This window comes from Leptonotus elevatus, chromosome 6, assembly GCF_054856555.1.
Source record: "Leptonotus elevatus isolate MCC_2025b chromosome 6, RoL_Lele_1.0, whole genome shotgun sequence".
In the NCBI taxonomy this organism is placed as follows: domain Eukaryota; kingdom Metazoa; phylum Chordata; class Actinopteri; order Syngnathiformes; family Syngnathidae; genus Leptonotus; species Leptonotus elevatus.
Window position 1 is genome coordinate 12968455 of NC_141244.1, and position 20865 is coordinate 12989319.

The 20865-nt window shown below is 37.8% G+C and overlaps 2 protein-coding genes across 3 annotated transcripts; both read right to left on the bottom strand.

Annotated features, from left to right (window-relative positions):
- Positions 1–46: 46 nt before the first annotated feature.
- zfat (zinc finger and AT hook domain containing) lies at positions 47–10471 on the bottom strand. Of its 2 annotated transcripts, none has more exons than XM_086079401.1 (24): positions 10317–10471; positions 9546–9704; positions 8858–9022; positions 8647–8775; positions 8348–8452; positions 8125–8265; positions 7981–8054; positions 7664–7752; positions 7476–7544; positions 7206–7354; positions 6945–7036; positions 6710–6858; positions 5878–6631; positions 5537–5654; positions 3495–3727; positions 3159–3240; positions 2815–2928; positions 2466–2639; positions 2203–2291; positions 1812–1950; positions 1514–1614; positions 705–792; positions 522–628; positions 47–435 (listed from the first exon to the last, which is right to left on the bottom strand). In XM_086079401.1, the coding sequence occupies exons 1-24, from the start codon at positions 10333–10335 to the stop codon at positions 247–249; spliced, it is 3528 nt and encodes a 1175-aa protein (XP_085935527.1). In that variant the 5' UTR covers positions 10336–10471; the 3' UTR covers positions 47–246. The 2 variants fall into 2 exon arrangements, with proteins under 2 accessions (XP_085935527.1, XP_085935526.1); XM_086079400.1 differs by lacking the exon at positions 10317–10471 and adding an exon at positions 9777–10258.
- A 1124-nt stretch (positions 10472–11595) lies between these two features.
- On the bottom strand, positions 11596–19653 carry LOC147172068 (protein tyrosine phosphatase type IVA 3-like). Its single transcript, XM_086078836.1, has 7 exons — positions 19314–19653; positions 15568–15975; positions 13968–14113; positions 13794–13886; positions 13412–13542; positions 13166–13240; positions 11596–12885 (listed from the first exon to the last, which is right to left on the bottom strand). The coding sequence occupies exons 3-7, from the start codon at positions 14061–14063 to the stop codon at positions 12765–12767; spliced, it is 516 nt and encodes a 171-aa protein (XP_085934962.1). The 5' UTR covers positions 14064–14113; positions 15568–15975; positions 19314–19653; the 3' UTR covers positions 11596–12764.
- Positions 19654–20865: the final 1212 nt, after the last annotated feature.

The window sequence follows — 20865 nt, forward strand, 5'->3', positions numbered from 1 at the left end:
CTCATTTATGCAATTAGAAAATTAAGCCACTTGACACACAAACAAGTAAAAGATGGGTTTTTATTCATGTGTTGTGTAAGTAAAAGTTGTTGGCGTTAAAGTACTGCACATTTAATGATAAATTATTAGCCTGTGGAACAATTCACACTGCACTGCTTTTTGTTATTTTATGTATGTATAATATCGACTAATATTTGGTTCTGAACTTATGAATATTGATAATCTTTTATGAAATGCTAACATTTACTAGTTGATTTCCACAGTCTGTTCCTCTACATAAACAATAAAGTGTTGAGCGTTGTCATCTTGAGCGAGGACTGTCAAGGTCTCCAGTTCGTGTCCCTCCTCCACCACCATCACCGGTTCGCCGGAAAGATCCCCATCTGCGTTCACAACCATCAGCTGGTGCTCGCCGACCTCCTCCTCATCCGCCACCTGCAAATGTCATCACGACTCTAAATCAACATCATATTTTTCAGGGCTGTGACGTGACGCCCCGAGTCACACAGAATGGTCTTTACCTGTTCAACCACAGCAACAGTGCCGGGAGCCATGGCAACCATAGACGTGATGGCGTCATGAGCTTCCGAGCTTAACTCAACAATCCGCTGGAGAACATTATCAGTTCCTGTACACACACAATTATAAATAAATGTTAAAGCCAATGAATTGTTATTTTGCTTGCACAGTACTTCTACTATTACCATTGTTTTGTAGGGCAGCTACGTGTTCTTCTGGCAGCTCCTCTTCTTGCTCCAAAGGGACATATTGGCTCTCGACTGTCTCTTCCACCTGAATATGGATTCACACATAGTACAGATACAGCATTAACTGAAAATATGAACCCTGGTTTACTCATCTGATAAACTAACAGTGTGACATATGGTTTAACTTAGGGGTGTCAAAATTAGTGCGTCGATTTTGACTTAATTTAAAGTTCCTTACTCGGAAAGCCTGTACTGGGCGAATTCCATTCGCAAAGCAGCAGACGCGAAATTTATCAGTAATATAATAATAATGCATATATTTGTGGAGGCTGGAGTCTCCAACTGGGGTTTACAATTTAAAAAAATATACAGTTACTTCATGTTAAAGATTAGATAGCTCTTAATATGAAAAAAAAAATGCACTGAGCTGTCATCAATGTCTCACAAATGCAATTATGCCATCTAGTGGCAGAAAAATGACCCCAAAACAAATCAATATCACACTCGTTTTTTACAGTACAGTATATCTTTTTCATTCTAACTCAATTTTATGAATTATGAAATTACTGTATCAATAACTACAAGATGAAGCCATATTTCTATTAGTTTAATATTATTTCCACTTTCACGTTAAGAGTAAGAATGTTAGAAAAAATACATTTTATTGTACATTTAGAACAGATAAAAAATGTGCGATTAATCGTGAGTTAACTATTGAAGTCATGCGATTAATTATATTTAAAAGATTTAAGATCTAGTTGAATTACTTCCTATCACACTGTAACAGCATGAGCATTGTCATGTACCTCCCAGTTGCATTCCACCTCTTTTGAACCATGCTTCTTCATGTGTCGATTCAGCTCCCATTTGGTGCCATAAACAAATCTACATTCAGGACACTTGATGCCTAAATGCGAACAAAGACAAAATCAATACATTTCTTCTCAGAAGATTTTTGTTGTTGTGTAAAAATTAAACAAAGTAGCTAAGACGCAATTTGTGACTGTTGTGAGTCGTGATAGTTTAAGCATGTACACTTAAAAAGTAGAGCAATTAGCAGAGTCCATGATTTAAAAAAAAGAAGTCAAAAATTTAAATTCAAACCTTGTTGTGTGGAATACACTGCGTCTGAGGGACCTTCTCTGACATTTTCATAATCCTGGTCTGGGTGTTTTGTCTTGTAGTGTCGTTTCAGGGAACCGGATGTGTTGCAGGAGTAGGGGCAGTGAGTGCATTGAAATGGCTACAAAAAAAAGCAAGGGAAGATATGTGTAAAGTACACGAGTCTGTACTTTAGTGAAAACTAATTAAATAGCATGACAGTTGCAATAAATGTGGATATATTTTTTAAATGCCGTCTTTTTTTTCTCCAAGAATCTCATGGTTGCTGTATTGCTGTTTATGTGAATAGACGTAAATATCAATGCACGCCGTGCTTGTAAAAACAGTGGAGCCTTGGCAATCCTTCGCACTGGCGATGACAAACGATTCGTACCTTAAATCTAGTATGCTGCTCCATGTGTCTAACCAAAGGAGCCTTGAAAAGTGAACTGAAGTCGCACTCTGAGCACTTAAACTGCTTCCCTAGAAAAGAAAAATGGAAGGAAAGAAATCAATAAGGGAGGGACTCGTTCATCAAACATTCTTGAGAATGCAAAACCATTCTAGTTTTTAATGGATGTTGACAAACAAAGTATAAAGCGAAATAAAATAGTAAGTGAGGCAAAGATCCGCATTGCTTAAAGGGAATGTACGTACCGTGGTCGGTGTGGCTCAGTCTGTGGCTCTTCAACGACATTTTGGATTTAAACTTTTTATTGCACAGGTCACAAATGTGACATTTTTCCTTGTTATGTCGCTTCATGTGATTTTTCAAGTTACTAATGCTGCGGCTCGCATAGTCACAAATGTTGCAGACAAATGGTTTCACGCCTGCAAATCAAATGTACACATATTGAAATAATAGCTCTCTTTGAAGAAACGGTTCATGTAGACGCAGAATTTCAAGAAAATACAGTGATATTTTTCTGTTTTATTGCTTTGATTTGTGCTTTACTTGAGTCAACAGCACAGACATATTGGTGTCAAAGAAAGCAAGACATCACACCTTGATGGGCCCAGATGTGCTGCTGAAATTCATTGCTATTTTTGAGGTAGTATGAGTCACAATATGGGCACTTCTCTGCTCGCTTCACCATCTGCCCTTTAACTGGTGCACTGTCTGTTCAACACACAATCAAAAGTCCAATATTTATAATGGACCACTGAAGTGTTATCCAGTGATAATGTGGACACATTGAGTAGTGTAATTAGAAAAGCTTTTGGCAAGTTGTAGAGAAAACCTAAATTAATTCAAATGACATTTTACTACTGTAAATGTTTCGTTTGAATTTAACCCGTGAATGGGTTCGGCCTCCGTACAGTATGTTGATTTATTTGCGTGTCTTTTACCAGGGTGGGACATCTGGATGTGTCGTTTAAGTCTGTGCATTGGATAGCTTTGATGGCAGACGGGACAGGGTGCACTCTTTCCCTGCAATCAAAGCAAAAATTGTGATATTGAATCAAAAGATACCAGGAAATTAAATTATAATTAAAATTCTAAAATGGAAAACAAGGCTTCAGTTGGATTAGTGCTCCAAAACACAATTTAAATGGCCTCAATGAAAGTTAATTTCTATTCAGTTGTGTCCTTATTCAAGCACACTCTAAATATCAAAAATTTAAAAACAATGATTCCGCTGAAGACTTGATCTACTGGCAATATGTAGGCGGATGATTTGTTACCTCTTGTTGATGAGTCCTCTCATGGGCTTGTAGTTTGTATTTGTCAGGTGTGGTGTATTTGCATCCCGGACGAGAACATGGCAGGAGCAAGCCGCTGTGCTTCTGAATCATGTGCCTCTTTAAAGAGCTTTTGGTGATGGACGAGTAGTTGCACTGTGAGCAGTGGTGCAGGTGCTCCTTGGTGTGTGTGCGTACATGGGTGTTATAATGGACTTTGTACCAGAACAGTTTACCTACAGGGAACAGAAAAGCAAATGCAACCATTAGAACAATTCACCGAGATGCATGGTTGTAGATGATGAGTATGCCATGGATGTCAAACGTATTTTTGCCACAGGCAAGATCATAGTCATGATGTCCCTCGGTGGGACGTTAAGACTGTTAAGCCATACAAATGCATGAGTGCCTTATATATACACACATCAAACTGATGGATAACTAGCTATGAAATCAGAAGCTAGTAAAAAAAAAAAAAAAAAAAAGTGACTATATTTCAGTTATTAACTCATTCACTGCCATTGACGGTTATAGACGTCATATATTCATTTTAACTGTTTCTATTAGTTTAATTTTTTTTCCATTTTTGTTAACAAGAGTATGAAAACCTATAATTATTTTATTATACATTTAGAACAGATACAAAATTTGTGATTAAACATGAGTTAACTCGTGAAGTCATGCAATTAATTACGATTAAAAAATATAATCGCCCGACGCTCCTAATTTTTTATAATTTCTTTTTTTAAAATCGCGTCAGGCGATTACATTTTTTTATTGTAATTAATCGCATGACTTCAATTAACGTTTAATCATAAATTTGATCTGTTCTAAATGTACAATAAAAAACATTTCTAGGTTTTCATACTCTTGTTAACAAAAGTGGAAAAAAATGTTAAACTAATAGAAATAGTTCAAATGAATTTTTGACGTCAATAGCAGTCACTGGCAGTGAGTGAGTTGCCAAAAAATGCCAGCAATATCTCTATATTATTAATAGTGAAGATAATTTGTATGTCATAGTTAAAGTGTAAACTCGGTGATTAATTGCAAAATAATGATCGCATTAATCATGTATTTAGGCAGATTAATCTCACTCACGCAGATGATCCTTTAGCTTGACAGCGGATGGTTAAGTTAAAGGTAGTGCAGGTTGTGTTTGAGCAATAAGCATTAACTACATCCTTTAAAGTAAAGCATTAAATAAATGTTTGCGTATGACATTCAAAATATTTGTTTATGTCAAACAAACTACTGGGGTCATTTTTTTTCCATTTTAAAATTATGCAAGTAATTAATTTATTAGAAAAAGAGGAGGATGAGAATGTGCAGTCAATCACAAAATGTTGAATACGTCCTCATAACATTAAATTTGGCGGGCAAAAAATATTGATAAAAAGCCTTTTTTAATTAAGTGATTAATCGCTTTTTTTAAATTAAGTCGATTAATCTAATTCTAAGATGCGATTAATTAGATTTTTTTTAAATAATCGTTTGACAGCTCTAGTTATTCCTTTCACATATGCACATGAATGAGAGCAGATTTTTATTTATTTATTGCTTCATGGGGAAAATGTTGAATCAACATTTCAGTGTTCTGATCTGGAAGAAAAAAATATATAAATTGAATGTGACAATAAGGAAGCTAAACTGGACCCCACCTCTTGTGACTGAATAAAATATTTTACACTTGTCTTACTCTGTGTCTCTTTTTCAGGCTTTTGCATAGTGCGCTGCTGTTATGAAACGAAAACAGAAGGTTGTTTATTTGTTTATTTTTTACAGTAACTGTTTATTTTTGCGGTTGTAGTATGCAATGGTGTAGAACTGCATTGCCTCCTGATGACTTGTATTGTGTATGTTATTAAGTAACATAATGGGAAAAATAGTGCATGTTACTCCACTCCAATTTATATCTTTAAGTTGTCAGTATGGAATTGAGCCATATTAGGTTTAACTACCGTAGAATTATGACCATTTGCTATTGTAATGAGATCTTATTATGGTTGTGTGGATCAAACCAGGAGGTCACTCCCTCATCTCACCACAGTATTGACACTCCTGGTCGCCATATATTTTCCTGAGCCGCTGGAAAGTCTCCATATCAAGAAGAGTCTTTGGAAGTGATGACACCACCTGCTGGAACGCACTTAGTTGGAAGTCCTGAAAGACATAAGCATAGATGCAGTGGATAAAATGTATTGTATTAGTTTATTTTATTTTTATTATGTATTTATGTTAATATTGTATGGTGTCCTTGAGTGCCAAGAAAGGTGCCTCTGAATATAATGCATTATTATTATTAGTAGTAGTATTATTATTATATGAAGTAATGTAGAAAATAGTGTCGCACAAAAACAGGTAATAGAAACTTGAACTGATTTACCTTTTCTGATTGAGTAGTTTGGGTGTTTTCATCTGAAGGTGTTGCAGGCAAATGATTGTGTGGGTTAACATTGGTCACTTGAGTGTTTATGGCACATGCGGTATCTACAGAGTTGCACGTGTGCGTCGTCGTCGAGGATTCAACACACACATCCTTCTGTGTCTCAGGGACAGTTTTGATTTCCAGATTTTGAGTACATCCTTCACTCGTCGCCTCTGCTTCCACATTTTCACCTTCTTGCTCGGCATCTTGCAGTGCTGCCGCTTTCTGTGACTCACCCTCACCGTCCCTCCACTCCTCAACATCTTCAGCAGCTCTGATCACCTCTTCGCTGCTCTCATCTCCCGGCTTTGAGCTTCCTTCCATGCTTAACCTTCCCTCTTTGCCCTCTCTTTCTTCATCTACCGGCAAGATTTCTCCACCATTCATCAGGCAGAAGCTGTTTTTAATGCACTCTGTGAATGCCTGCTCTTGCTCCAGCTCAGGGTGATCCTCCGTGAGGTGACTCTTGAGTCTCTGACTACTGACAAACTTCCTGTCGCACGTGCAGCACACATACAGGAAAGGATGCTTCCTAACATGTGCGGCGAGGGTGGCCATGCTGGTTCTGGCGTGGTCGCAGAGCAAGCAGGTGAAAGGCCGCTGAGGCCCGTGGACCAGCACGTGGCGCTCGCGCTCCACCTGGTTCTTAAAGCAGCGGTTGCAGGTGGGACAGTGGTAGAGGAGTTGTCTCAGACATTGACGCGTCTTCATCCTGGACAAACGCATTAAGCCGGTTAGCTGTGGATTTCGTTACTAAATGATGTAAAATATTTACATGGCGTATAAAAACCTCAGTTGTTGGTAGCTCTTGTAGACGAGCGGGTCACTCAGGTTATGACTTTTTTCTATATGTTTGATCAAGTTCTTCACATCTGAGTACTTCTTTTGACAGAAGCTGCAATGCTGCTTCACCTTTAAATGAACACGTTCAATGTGGACCTAAAGGACAATCAAATAGAAAAAGTTGCACTTGTACATATGTATAGTAATATAGTGCTTAGTAAAACACCTGAAAGATAATTGACCTTGAGGTGTCCCGGGTTGAGGCATTTAAAGGCACACTGTTGGCAATTGAATTTCTCTCCAGTGTGCTTCCTTAGGTGAACAGTCAGGTTGGCTTAAGACGAAAGAGAGAACAAGTATTTACCAAATAATTAATAATAAAGAAAAGGAAAAATATTAAATCTTGAATTGTTTGGTTTAATGAATTTTGCAATTAAAACTGGTACATTTTCTGTCAAATAGATAGTAGGGGGGAAATTATCTAAAAAAAAAAAAAGATCTACCCTTGATGGCAGACGCATAGTCACAATGTGGACACTTGAACGGTTTCTCTTGGGTGTGCGTCCTGAGGTGGGACGTCAGCGAGTGTCGAAACTTAAAGATTTTATTGCAGAACTCGCAGCCAAAGACTTTCAGTTGGCTCGGAAGTAAACTGAGGAGAGAGAAACTAATATTATCGTGCTGACCAACTGTTGTGTCAAACGAGAAATTGATTTTTATGCGACTATTGTTGTTAAAATATAATAATACATGCAAAAACAGATTGACAGTACTTGGGAACATCTTGCATGATGGAATATTCCTGGAAGCCTTTTGCTGGTGTCACTTCTGTATTGTCAAAACTACAGTTGGAGAAGAGCAGAAAATGTCAAAATCAAAATAAAAGAAAACTACACCTGAGCATTTATCCTAATTACTGCCAGTTCTCTTATGTTGATAAATATATTGTGAAATTGGGTACCTTGGGTCCTGCTCTGTTTTGGGGTCTTCAACATTGGCTGCAGGCTGACTTGCAATGTCTGCTGGCTCACTCTGAGAGACTGCTGTGTCCTGGATGTCCCCAATAAAATAAAATAAATCACATATTTATAAACATGAAGCACAACTATATGAATGAATGAAATATGATGGTATACATTTTTAAGCTTTACAAATAAAACAATATTTGCATCATGACACACTGCAGGTTTAGTTTTTTTTCTTATTTGAAATTTGAATCACCAAGTTCAGGTTAGGTTACTTGACTTTACATATGTCACAGTACATAATCAGACTCACCTGAGACTCATCCAGAATGTTTACATGCTCCGAATCTGAAGGAATGTTCTCGACTGGAGTCATTTTAATGACGCCTGTGGTATTGAGAGTTTACAAAATTAATGTTGCGTTAAATAAAACAGTGATTCAGAACACAAGACTGACCTGGGAGTGACTCTTCTTCAGTGAGAACAACATTGAAGACACTTTTTTTGCTTCCTGTTGTTAGTCTATCATCTTTGGAGGTTAGACTTTCCCCTTCAGAAAGCATTTGATGTTTCTTGTTTTGTGGAAAATTCCCCATTCCTACACACAGAGAACAAGACTAGACAATAATTAACACAAATGTAATTTTGAAAATACTGCTTCTGAAGGGGTGTTTGTTTACCCTTTTGTCTCTTTATCCCTGATGTTTTAGCGGTTTGTTGATTTTGTTTATCTGATCCTAGAGGATCCAAATTTTCTGAATCCTCAGGACCTCTGCAATTGCTTCCTGAGAGATATGCAAATTACAAGTGCGCCTTCATTTTGCAAACACATTTTTTCCATACATTAATGAGGAATAGTTCTCTGTTCTAGTGTTGTTGTTGTTGTTGTTGTTGTTGTTGTTTTGGGCCACCTGTCACTGAATGCTGATTTTACATGAGATGTTTCACATTATGCTTTTCATGTTGGTTTTTTTCTTACCAGTGTCATCATCTTCGTCTTCCACTTCCTCATACTGTGTTTTCAGGCAGATGTGTTTGACAATCTGCCGTGTGTTGCTGAACAAACGATGGCAGTCGTTGCATTTCAGCGAAGATATCCTGTCATCACCTATCAGAAGGATGAAATGACTGGAATTGGCCTACATTTTGGAGAGCAGCAGATTACTTTATATCTATAGTATCCAACTTGCCATTTAGTGTGTTACCCTCTTTGTCTACTTCCTCTTTCTGCCCCTCTTGTCTTTGGACTTTGTCTTCTGGAGACTGCGTGGAGGCTTCTCTGCCATCTCGTCGATCAGTGAGCATTTTGTTGGTGGAGCCTTTTGGTCGTCCTCGTTTTCGCTTTGCTGAGCTCTCTGTGCAGAACACACACAATTAAGCCCAAAACTATTATTCATGGTCAAATTTAAGTTAAAGAGAATTCTTTTAGCATACATTATTATATAGTATAATATTTTTCATTAAATCCCCAACTCTTCTTTTAGCTCCAGTCATAAGAAAATCCAAATAGCATTCATTGCCAAGAATGTGTACAACACAGACAAGGGATTTGCATTAATGCCTTGCTTTGGCAGAAGATTTGGCCAGGGTGTGATATCCTGTAATTTCAAATTAATAAAAGTAACTTTTGAAACAGGTTTGAGCATTTGACTTTAGTAAATTACGCCCTACAGACAAAGTAACTAAAACACTCCTAAACTCAACCATATACATTGCTCAGCAACAAATACTACAATATAAATATTTTGTCATATTTTGTTTGCTCTTTTAGTCATAGTTTTCACATTAAACCTAAAAGGCAGTTTAGTTGCGATAATATTTAATATTTGTTGTTGAAACAGTCAGTTTACTGGTTGTGAATGAGGAAGTCCAGATAACCTGCTAAGGTCTCCAAGGGCACTCCTGCAAGAGGTTTCAGTGCCACAATGATGTCGTCATAAGGCTCTTGCAGCGGGTGCATCTTGGAGCAATGGTCCAGTAGCACTGAGTGACTGGGAGAGAACTGGTTGCAGAGTCGACACATAAACACAGAACCGGCTGGAGAGACAGAAGAATGGGATTTTAAGGACAGATGCATGTAGAATTGACTTTTCATTCAGTGCCTTTTACCACTGGTCCTTATAGGGTTGCAGGTAAATTGGAGACTATAATGGTTGCACTCCACGCTTTTTGTGCTTTTGAACGCCAACTGGTCTTCCTCCATCCATATAGTGGGCTCATATGCATTGCTGTATCTTTCAACTTGAGCAATCAACCACTTTAGGCCGTGATAATTACTGAGACGTCAATTTAACCTTCTAGTGCTTTCGCAAAATACGTGGTCGGTATTGAACAAAAGGGGGAAAGAAAAAATTCGTTTGCAAAAGGCGGAATGATCTCCTCTGCCATAAAATAATACTGTAATGGCTATCACGCGCCACCGCACGACGACGGTGTCTCAAAAATTGCGAACTTTATGAACTACAACAGCATTAAACGGGTACGAGGTGAGAAAAAAAAGAAGAAGCAAGTCCTGGGAAATATTCGCGTGCACCGAAAACACTTTCGATCAAACGCGACCACTGATTAACACACATTTGTTTATGGCTACTCGGCCTAACATTAAGCACCGACTAACATATTCGACGTAAAGCTAACGTAAATTCATACCTGTTAGTTGCCCGTCCATTGTTTTTCACATCAGAGAAAATATTAAATTAAATTTATTAACTCTTAAAGCACACAAACAAAGTGGGTATTATTCCCAAAATATGTTTTAATGTCCGATTTCTGACGAATGTGTGAAACATGTCCTCCTATCAAGCGGAAGGGGATAGTGTTTGTTGCTAGTACAACCTATAGCGTCTCCATGTTGGAGGAGGACTACACTGCAGTTGGAGCCCAAAATCTTTTTGAGTCGAGTTCAGCCCCACAAACAAACGTTTTCATAAGAAATCCCAATAGTGTGTTCAAAATGTTAAGCGGTAAATATATTAATAAATAATGGCACTGTGAATTAGTTAATATTTTCTATGTCTCATTTGACTGATAAAATGTTGCATTGTTGCAATTGCAATATTTCAATACGCTGTAGGCCGACAGTGTATTAAAAATATTGTAATAATAAATAATTACATCGTAGATCATAGGAACAAATTAGGGACAGGGAATTGACAACTGTTTGTGTATTTTGCTCACAACTGCTACATGACAGTTCCTCAATGTCATTTGTTAATTCAGAGTATCATCTTGGATAAGATTACATGATAAATGGCGGACAGTTGTCAATTTAGAACTGACCATACCTGCAAAATGCTCATCCCATAATCCTGCATTTGATAAGCATTAAAACTTTAATTAGTAAGAATAAACCAATTCAACATGAAAAGGTTCCGTTCATGCTGAGTTCAAAATTTATGAATCACCTCCACAAATTTGAAATAAAAAAGACTATCTGCTTTTCTTTGTGGAGAAAACAAAGGTCAAAGAAACCTCTACAGTAGCTCTACTGTGCTTTAATTAAGTTTAAAGTTAAAACTACGAGGCTCAGTCTGACTTCTGTCAGTGTATTTAAATTAACATGTGTAATTTATATTCAAAACAAAACATTTACCATGATAAAGATTTGAAGTATGAAACATTTTCTCTCTCTGTAGGTCTACCAATTCCCTGACCCAGAGCAACACAGGCCAATACCTAAAACCGTCTTCACGTACTAACATTTACTTAGTAAAAAATGTCTCATTTGTGTTTGTAATGTGCACTTCTATTACATGACTTGAATGAAATTATTAGATTGTGTTTCAAACAATTAATTTATTTTTTTGCCTTGACAGTTTTCTGTGCACTACTCCTGCTATAGTATTAAATTGCATTGGAATATTTCCAGCAGAAGCCGTTTACAATTCAAGATTTGTGGAAGAAGAAAAAAATGACACGATACATGAACTCAACATATATTCTTTTATATTTACATGTAGTCCACACCTTTCAGACGTTTTTGATCATTTCCACAAACACACATGGACATTTTTTTGCAACCCTCTGTTAATGAAAGGAAATAACACATAAAATAATAATCATAAAAATATAAACAACAGAATAAAAAAAAAAATCATGGAAAACGGCCTGGACACAAATTATGGTGCTTCGAGAAAATATTGAAAATAATTTGACCGTAGGGAAACATTCAACCAAGGTGTGTCCTCTAATTAGCATTACAGGTGTCCTCAACCTTGTAAGCCGCCTTTCAGCCTATTTCAGGGGGTAAGCAATCCTGGTCCTCAAGAGCCGCAGTCCTGCATGTTTTGTCTTCCTCCTCCAGCACAGGTGATTGAAATGATCATCTCATCAGCAACCTCTGGTGAAGCCTGATAATGATCCTCACCTGTGTTGACTATTTGCTTTTATTTCATTATGTTCCTTCATTAACAGAGGGGTACCAGCATTTTCCCCCCCACGCGTGTACATGAATGGTATTGTTGTCATATCGGTTATTCAAAAACCTTCTCTATAACACCAATCAGTTGTAGATGGATAACAAAATGCACACTCTGAAATGTAAACCTTCAAACACTGGTTGTAAAAACCAAAGAGAAGGCTTTATGGGTACCAACATGCTTACAGCATTAAGATTTTCATGCAAAATACATCTGGCAAGACGAGCCCTTACAGTCTTTTTTTAAAAATGTTTTTTTTACTTGAATTGATTCAAGAAAGACAACTTTGGGGCATCCAAGAATCAGTAATTAGATGTCAATAAATTATATGGAATATCTGTACAAAAAACAACAACAACCTAAATGTCCCAATATATTAGTGGTCACATGCTGCAAGATTAACCCGCCTGTCTTCCAAGAACTGTTTTATCTGTTACTAAGCAACTTCAACAAGCCTCAACAATCAGACTTGCCCACTTTTTCCATTCCCTCATCACCGGTCTAGCTACTGAAGCAATAATATTCTTTAAAGACCCAGCATTATTACAAACGGAGAAAACGGTGGATTGTAATGAAAAGAGGGTAACAGAAAGCATTATTTCCTAGGGAAGGCCTCTACAGGGTATAGCAGTCTTTTTTTTTTGTCCGAATGTGTGACTGACTTTGTTTTTGTGTGTGTTCACATAATGTTGCACTTCTTGTTCTTGTGGCTTTGAGAGTCTTTAAAGCGGAGTCGTTGCTTGGATCGATACTTCTCCAGGTAAGTTAGTTGTTTACTGTTGATGGCTCCACGACGCTTCCTTCAACACAGTAAAAGACAATAATTAAGTGATAAAAAAAAAAGGACACATCCAGTTGTGTGCGTCCTTTTGAAAGATTTTGAATATTGCACATATTTAGTTAGTAAAATAAAAGATGAATTTCATTTTTCGCCAAAATGCATGAGCACCAAGTGGCCTCCATATTCTGACTACAGATTTGAGGTTGTGTTCCCCTATCACAGTATTGCATGCATCCTATTTAGTTTCCCCAATAATACATATTTAGTTCATAAAAAAAATAAGGTTGGCGTATACTAACTGTCGGATGAGTTGAATAGCGTCTTCATACTTCATTCCACTCTCTATCAAAGCCAGCGCGACCAGCACAGGAGCCCTGCGTGGACATATGTAGACATGAAAACAGTTACAGTATGTCTGCGAGATGACTATGACCATTTTTGTCAGACCTATATTTACATTTGTTTCATTAAATCTGTAACAGATCTGATGTAACGTCAACCCTGTGTGTGCATTGTGTATGAACATCATTCGATGTTTAGCTAACCTTCCGAGGCCTGCCACGCAGTGAACAGCCACGCAGCATCCAGGTTCCTCCTGAAACTTCTTCTTCAGTAAACTCAACCAATCATCAACTAGTACATTTGGGGGCGGGGCACCATCATCAAATGGCCAATCCTAAATGAGAAGCAGTTGAGAAACCATCATGGACTGTATGTGTGTGTGTGTTTACATCCATACAATAGTTAAAACTTTGTTGTGATGACTTTTGTTCTTGTGTGGACTTTTTAGCTTTTTTTATTTATTTTTTTATTTATGGTGACAGCAGTGTCTGTGAAAGTGAGATGTACACTGCTCATGAACAGCTCATTTTAGGATGGACCCAAAATATTGTGACTAGTGTATATGTGTATACGTTACGTCCTCACCACCACAGTAATGCCATCTTTCTCCAGTGGTGTTTTGTCATATGTGATGTCACAGACTCGAACCACTGTTGTGACCCCGAATCGCTTCAAGTCCTGGAACACAAACAGTACATCAATTTCGTTTTGTTGGTTTAGTTTAGCAGTAAGAGTATTATTTGGCACCTAGGATCTTACCTCTGTGAAGGAGCCGAGTGTGCTGTCAGTTGGGTTATGTGTGATAAGAAATCGCATGTGGTTGTGGGACAGTTCCACTGGAGCCGGACGGTTCATGTTGACCAGTTTGACTTTTGACCCACAATTGACCAGGAAGGACTTCTAACCTATACATTTTAGAAGTGAGATATTAGACATTGAAGTGTCCAAAAAATTCCAGGACTGGTGTCACGAGATATTTCAAACCCAAACTACAAACTATTGTTTTTTTCCAATCAATGTGGGCCAGATGAGTAACCGTGACATCGGTGCAGAACTCCGTGTCATTTCCCCGCCCTCTATTCTAAGTCCTATGGGCCATCAAGGGGACCCGTTTTAAAGACGTGGATGCAAACAAGATGGCCGTTACGACAGGGCTGAGGAGGATCTCAGATGAATCCTTCCAGCAGTGCATGAATGCATGGCAGAGAATGCTGGGAAATGCATTAGACTCCAGCATGATTTACTATGAAGGGGAAAACTTGTCATTTAGATTTAATATTTATTTTTGTGACACAAATCCTGGAATTTTTCTGATTTATATTTATTTCAGTCTGCTGTTTGGATTTTCAAACACACCATATTGTAAATAAACATCCGAACATCAAAGTAAAGCTGAAGCTATAGCACAAGACTCATCCTAATGTGTATGTATAGTTTGGTTTTACCGGCAAATAATCTCCAATTAAATCCTGGACCAAAGTTTACTGTAACAAACAAAATTTGTGCAGCCTCAGATATTTTCATCAACGCATCATCAGCTATCATAGATTTTGTTTTCTTTACTGATTATTTCCAATAACGTAACTACATGTATGCTTTAAACAACAATGTAGTACACCTCAATTCTAAACATGTGAAACAGGGATGTCAGACTCATTTTAATTCAGGGGCAACTTTTACCAAAATTGAATCTCAAGTGTGCCGGACCATTATATCTGCCGTGGCCTAATTATCAATAAATAATTACAGGTCAACATATTTCTTTCTCGAATTGTTTATTTATTTTTTGGTGCAAATAATTACAAGTACATTGATTTATAATTTTCTTATTGCATAATAATCTGAAATTTCTTAACAAAAATGAGCGCAAATTTTTTGCATTAATAGCTGAATAACAGCTGTTTTCAGTGCGCCATCCAGTGGACAAAACTGCTGCAAAACTGCAGTTTGTGTTCTGTCCTCACCAGCCAGATTAGAACCAGTGACGGGCCAGTTCTGACACCCCTGATTTTAAGAATGTGTGACAAATGCATTTGAGTCTTCATTCGTGTCTTTCCTTGTAGAGTGTCATACTCTTGTATGCAAATAAGACACACTGAGGTAACAGCAGCGGGTTTACAGTTTGGAATGGAATTTTAAATTCCGTAATGAAGGATGCCATGCATGCCCCAACGTGTCCAGCAACCACTTTAGAGTGCTGATAAATACAGTAGATGGGTGACATTGAAATCTGCAATGAGAAACAACCAATTCACTTCATTTTCAACTATAGTGGAATTCAAGAATATAGCACAGTGGGAAAAAATAAAATACATCTGGTCACCTAAATGTATTTAATTTATAAATTTAAATCTCTCACCTTTAGTTTCAGCTGTATAGCTGCTGAGTCTTCAATGGATGGATGTAAATGTTGAAATTTAAGAAAGAATATTTCCAAATGGAGGGAAATAGTTTACCCCATCAGTTTAGCGTAGCCCAGGAGGCAAAAATATGTCAGCTCTGTGTTTTAATACCACAAAACTGATATCGGTTCTTCTCTTCAGTCCTCTATGCTCTGCAATTTAAGGTCTTCCAGTCCTTCTACACTTCAATCTTGAGGCTCCACTTGTTACCCCATCAGATGGCTTGTTTGGCCAGGCACAATTTGTTTGTTCAGACTTCAGGGTCCCGCAACTGCATGGTACAAGTACATCATCGGTTGGGTCTACATGTGTTGAGCGTGGCAGTAGTCACCACTTTGTCGCACAAACGCCATCAACCAGTGCTTCTGTGAAGACAAAAATAAAGCATAACTGCAGAATTTTTCTCAATCTTTTTCCCACACACAAATCTTTTTCACTAAAGGCTACAGTCATAGTAGACAAATTAATTTAGAATGCCTTTTTAACCCGCTAAAAGTGTGGGAATGTGATTGAATGTGAATCCCTTCTCGGACCCACGTGCGCAAAGACTCAGACAAACAGCCAGGGAAAGACGAAAGGGTAATCTCGGTAATCTGTGATCACCTCTGGCAACACACACACACACAAACACAAACAAAGTACACAAACACACACAAGTACGCACAAGCACCCTGTCACATGGCAAATTACTCACTCACTGACTGTTCCACAAGACCGTAGTCTATTCTAGGTTGTTGACGATCTATATTTAGTTATTATCCTGTGATGGGTTGCAGATTATTTTGCATCATAGTATTTTACACTCACAGGAAATGAGGGACTGGTCATGGAACACACACATCAATAATTAAGATGTGTATCAAAAAACAAATAATTCTCTAATTTTATTTTTTATTTAATTTCAGACATTTGAATATGAAACATACCTCTTGTAATCAGTGAAAAAAAATTCTGACGACTGTGTTTGTACTATGCAAACCACTGCATCATTCCAAGACGTTTCTAATGTTTTCTTTACTGTGTTCAGCTTTAAATTGGATGCAGTACAATCACAATAATCAATATATGATTAATCTGTACCTCCCTGAGCGTGTCAAAACTTAACATTATTATCTTTTTAATGTCATAACTTTTATACAAATCATATTACAACCTATTCAATTGAGCAAGTTTCCCTAATTTTGTGACGGTTAAATACTGCCTTATATAAATAATAATAATAATAATAAAAAAAATTAATCCATTGCCCACACAAAACATCACTGACTCACTATTGAACAAACAGACTGTTGAGAAACAGCCTCGATAAATAAATATCCAGATAACTTCATCTTTTATCTTAATACAATGTTTGTTGACCTAGTTAACACACAAAAAACAAGTCCAGACAGTGACAATACCTCAGTAGAACTAATACTAATGTTACATTGGATACAGTTGGAGAAACTGGAACAAGCACTTTCTCTGCTTCTTTTTCCTGTCATAAGCTGGATCAAAACCCAACGACGTTAAAAATGGATCATAGTATTACCACACAGGGCAATGCTGGGCTGCCTAATTCAATGTTTTCCAAGATTTAGTGAGCCAAGGCAAACATATTAAAAGACAAAAACCTCACTGGAAACATCTCACAAAAATATATAGTTATATAAAAAAATGACATATTGTTTAACTGTACTTTCTGCCATCTAGTAGAAACATATGTAATTGTTCTGCTTGTCGCTATATGTCACTGACATAGCTAGATAAACAAAGATAAGTTACTTGTAATGAATTAAAAAATATTTTGCGACCGTTTGAGTGAAATTTGCCGCAGCACGCATGGTGATCCACTGGCCTAACTTCCTACAGAACTACACAACTGACAGCAGAATAACATGCAGCTTACTATGGCTTGAGTGGGGTAGACCCCTGTGAGGCAGTCTGGTCGAAACTTCAAAGTGGATCAACCCTGTTACAGTGTTGTACTTGCCATACAAATGACACCCAGTTAACACCTAAAAGAGACAGGGTCTTGTGCTCCACCTGTCCCAAGTCACGATGGGAAAAAAAGATGTGTGAAATACCTGATGAGGTCATGCATCCTTATATTTTGCTTATACTGTATTTCAGTCGATTTTGCAGGCATCTGTACCTGAATATTTTTCGGGTGATTGTTTTACCTTTCATCCCTGCATTTTAAAACAGATATCTGTACTTTCTCCTCATTACTTTGTAAAAATATACTTTTTTTTAATGATACATATGATACAACATAAAAAAGACAGAGAGAGGTCAAGTCAACACCAGTTGATTCTGATTGAGATCTATGTAACGTTAAAGATGTAACATGAACCAGGGAGCATGATGGAGCAACGGATTCAGATAAACAATATATTCCCCATCCATGGTATTTCAGATTCAGAGGGACCCTTTGATGTTGACGGCTTCTAGAATATTTTGATATCATTAGCTAATCCCCCCCAAAAAAGTAAGTCAATGTATGAACAAAGCTATGTTGCTTTAAGGGCATGAAGGCCCGAGTCAATGCTAACTACCGTACTGGTAGCTTCTTTCTTCTCCTGCTGGTACGACCACTGTGAAAGTTAATAATCGGGGGGAACTATTTTGTGTTTAGAGTGTTTTTTAGTGCCAAGCTCTCAAGACATACTGTAGGCCTATTAAATTAAGCAAAATTACAGATATTTGTGGTATATATTTAAAAAAAATAACTGGGTGAAACGGTCAGAAAGTATATACTTTAAAAATTGTACTTGAGGTACAATACAAAAAATATTTTTGGTTTTTTTTTCACTGCCAATTATATACACAATACCCATAAAATGTATTCCTTTAAATTATATAAGTGCTACTGATTGTGACAATATCAAACAGTTCTGTTAAAACCCCATGGCTAGGCATCTTGCTTCTCCCATCTGACGCTGTGGCTGTTAATGGTTCCTTGGTTCACTTTCTTCCATGTCACTCCTATCTGTTTTTCTTTACACCTTAAAAACTCCAAAATGTCATCAATCAAGATCTTGACCACATTTTACTTTATCTTTTTCTATTTACATCTTTTTCGTGACATAATCTGTAGCAAGCATTAATTTAGTAATGGTGTTATTGTCTATTTTGGCAAACTAAGAGTAGAAACTACAGATATCTATGTCTGAGTGAAAGGAGTGAAAGTAAAAAAGTGTTTAAAAAAACTCAAGTACAGATACATATCAAATTAAATGAACTTACGTTTAAGTCCAACCTCTGTGTCTATTTGATGGGGGGGGTAAATATTTTTAAATATTTTCTTTTTTTAATTCTCTTTTTCATTTCAGTTGGTTTAAAAAAATATTTTTATTTTATTTTACTTTTACCAAGTCACGGAGTTGAATGAATCCGTGCTTCTGTTTACCAACGTATTTTTTGATATCTGTACTTCTACCAAAGTAAAGTGTGAGTACTCCAAACATCTGTTGCCTCAGAAGAAAGCTCCACAAACTGATAAGCCGAAGTTACACTACTATTGCAGAGGCTGCAGCTCGTCTGCTCGTAACCCCCCTTTGACACCGAATACACACAGCAGTACCGTATTTATATCCACATGTAGACTAGCCGTGTGCGTGTGACGCACTAGCTTCGAGGTGGCAACAACCTGCAAAGTTAGCGCGCATCTCGGGACTTCGGCGACAACAACAAAGAGAATCTCGTGAGAGTTTGCCCTTACCTCTTCAGATGGTCCGTGTCATCTCTCGGGAGAGACGGAACACGCGTGGTTCTCCTTGCAACGTCCACGAGAAGGTAGTCTCGACGGTCTTGTGCAACCACCTGTAGCTGCTTCCCGGACGACGCCGAGCCGTCACCGCCTCACAGACAAAAGAAGCGAAACGCGCCGCACAAGTAGAACGTGCTAGCTTGGCAGTATGTAGTATTGTAGCCGAGGATCTACGGTGAGCCGGTGTAATCAGGCTGAGCAGCCATCTGACCCTGACAGCCCTGTCACCGCCAGAACACTCGACAGTTAATGCTCTTACAGGGAGAAGAGCCTCACTCCTCCCCCCTCGCCGCCTCCTCTCCATCCACTTCACCCCTTTCTTCCCTCCCTTCCCTTCCCTTCCCTACCGCCGTGCAGGTACTTGTTGAGCACTTGTGACAATTATAGCGTGGTTCCCTCCTCCAAAATAAGCTGCTGAATAATACATTTTGATCTGCAAAGAAAAAAAACAAACAAAAAAACTCTAGGTCCCCCCTGAGGTGTGCCTTCTCAGGTTTTCTTCTTATTCCTCCTTCTAAAAATAGACAGCCATTCAAGCTACCAAACAGGTTGGACAAGTCAAACCTTTGAGTGCACTTCACGGTATTAACCATCTCCTCTCATTCTCTCAATAGAGAATAGTTGCTTTGTATTCTTTTCTTTCTTTTTTTTTTGGACCACACTATTGCTTGAAGCTGTTCTCACAGACCTAAGTAATAGTTCAGAACTGCTTCTTCTGTGGATATTTTTTATAAAGCTCTTCAAAAGATATCTGTTTTGGGATCCACACGGACCTTCAGTGACTTAATCCACTTTTTAGTAACACCAGTGGTGGTTTCTCATATGGGCATTATGGACAGTTGTGCAGGGCTCAATAAATGCTATATGAAATGGGTTCCTATTGCCATCATGATATGTAAGTCATAGAGTCGCCCTCTGTAGGAGATCCAAGTATTTTTGGTCATTTTTGTTTGAGATGCTGATTCGTAATAATATTAATGTGTGAAATTTGCTGCAGATGTGTGTTGCTAGTGCAGTGGTTCTTAACCTTGTTGGACTTTCAACTTGTAAAACCCACAAAAACAGGGTTTCAAAAAAATAAATACTGTGAAGAAATCACCATGTGTACTTCTCAGTGGTTTGCATGGAAACAAAAAAAGAGGACCACTTTCACATCAAATTAATGAAAATATGGTATTTTATGTTATGGGATGGGCAGGTGTATGTTATGGACAACAAACACAAGTGCACAAAAATACCAAGATGAGTTACTAGGGCCCATTGTTATGCTACTCACCCATGACCATGATCACAACCATCATGTTGCAGCATGATAACACACAGCTCCATGTTGTACATGTCCTGGAAGTTGAAATTCTTAAAGTTGCTGTGTTGTGCGTAGCCTGAGGCATCGCTGTGCAATGTGGTGAAATCAGCATTGTGATATGCCACACCTGTGAGGGGGGTGTATTATCTCAGGACAGGTCACCCAAAAAGATTTAGACAAATTTGTGAACAATATTAA

Excerpts from the sequence above, each read along its gene's own strand:
- zfat (XM_086079400.1), bottom strand. The coding sequence starts at position 9,870 with ATGGAGGAAGACCAGTTGGCGTTCAAAAGCACAAAAAGCGTGGAGTGC. Across the intron at positions 9,023-9,545 it reads GCCCTTGGAGACCTTAGCAG|AGAGCTCAGCAAAGCGAAAA; the intron begins GTTATCTGGACT and ends TGTTCTGCACAG. Across the intron at positions 1,951-2,202 it reads AGCAGCATACTAGATTTAAG|CCATTTCAATGCACTCACTG; the intron begins GTACGAATCGTT and ends TTTTTTTTGTAG.
- LOC147172068 (XM_086078836.1), bottom strand. The coding sequence starts at position 14,063 with ATGAACCGTCCGGCTCCAGTGGAACTGTCCCACAACCACATGCGATTT. Across the intron at positions 13,543-13,793 it reads AAGATGGCATTACTGTGGTG|GATTGGCCATTTGATGATGG; the intron begins GTGAGGACGTAA and ends CTTCTCATTTAG. Across the intron at positions 13,241-13,411 it reads TGCGTGGCAGGCCTCGGAAG|GGCTCCTGTGCTGGTCGCGC; the intron begins GTTAGCTAAACA and ends ATGTCCACGCAG.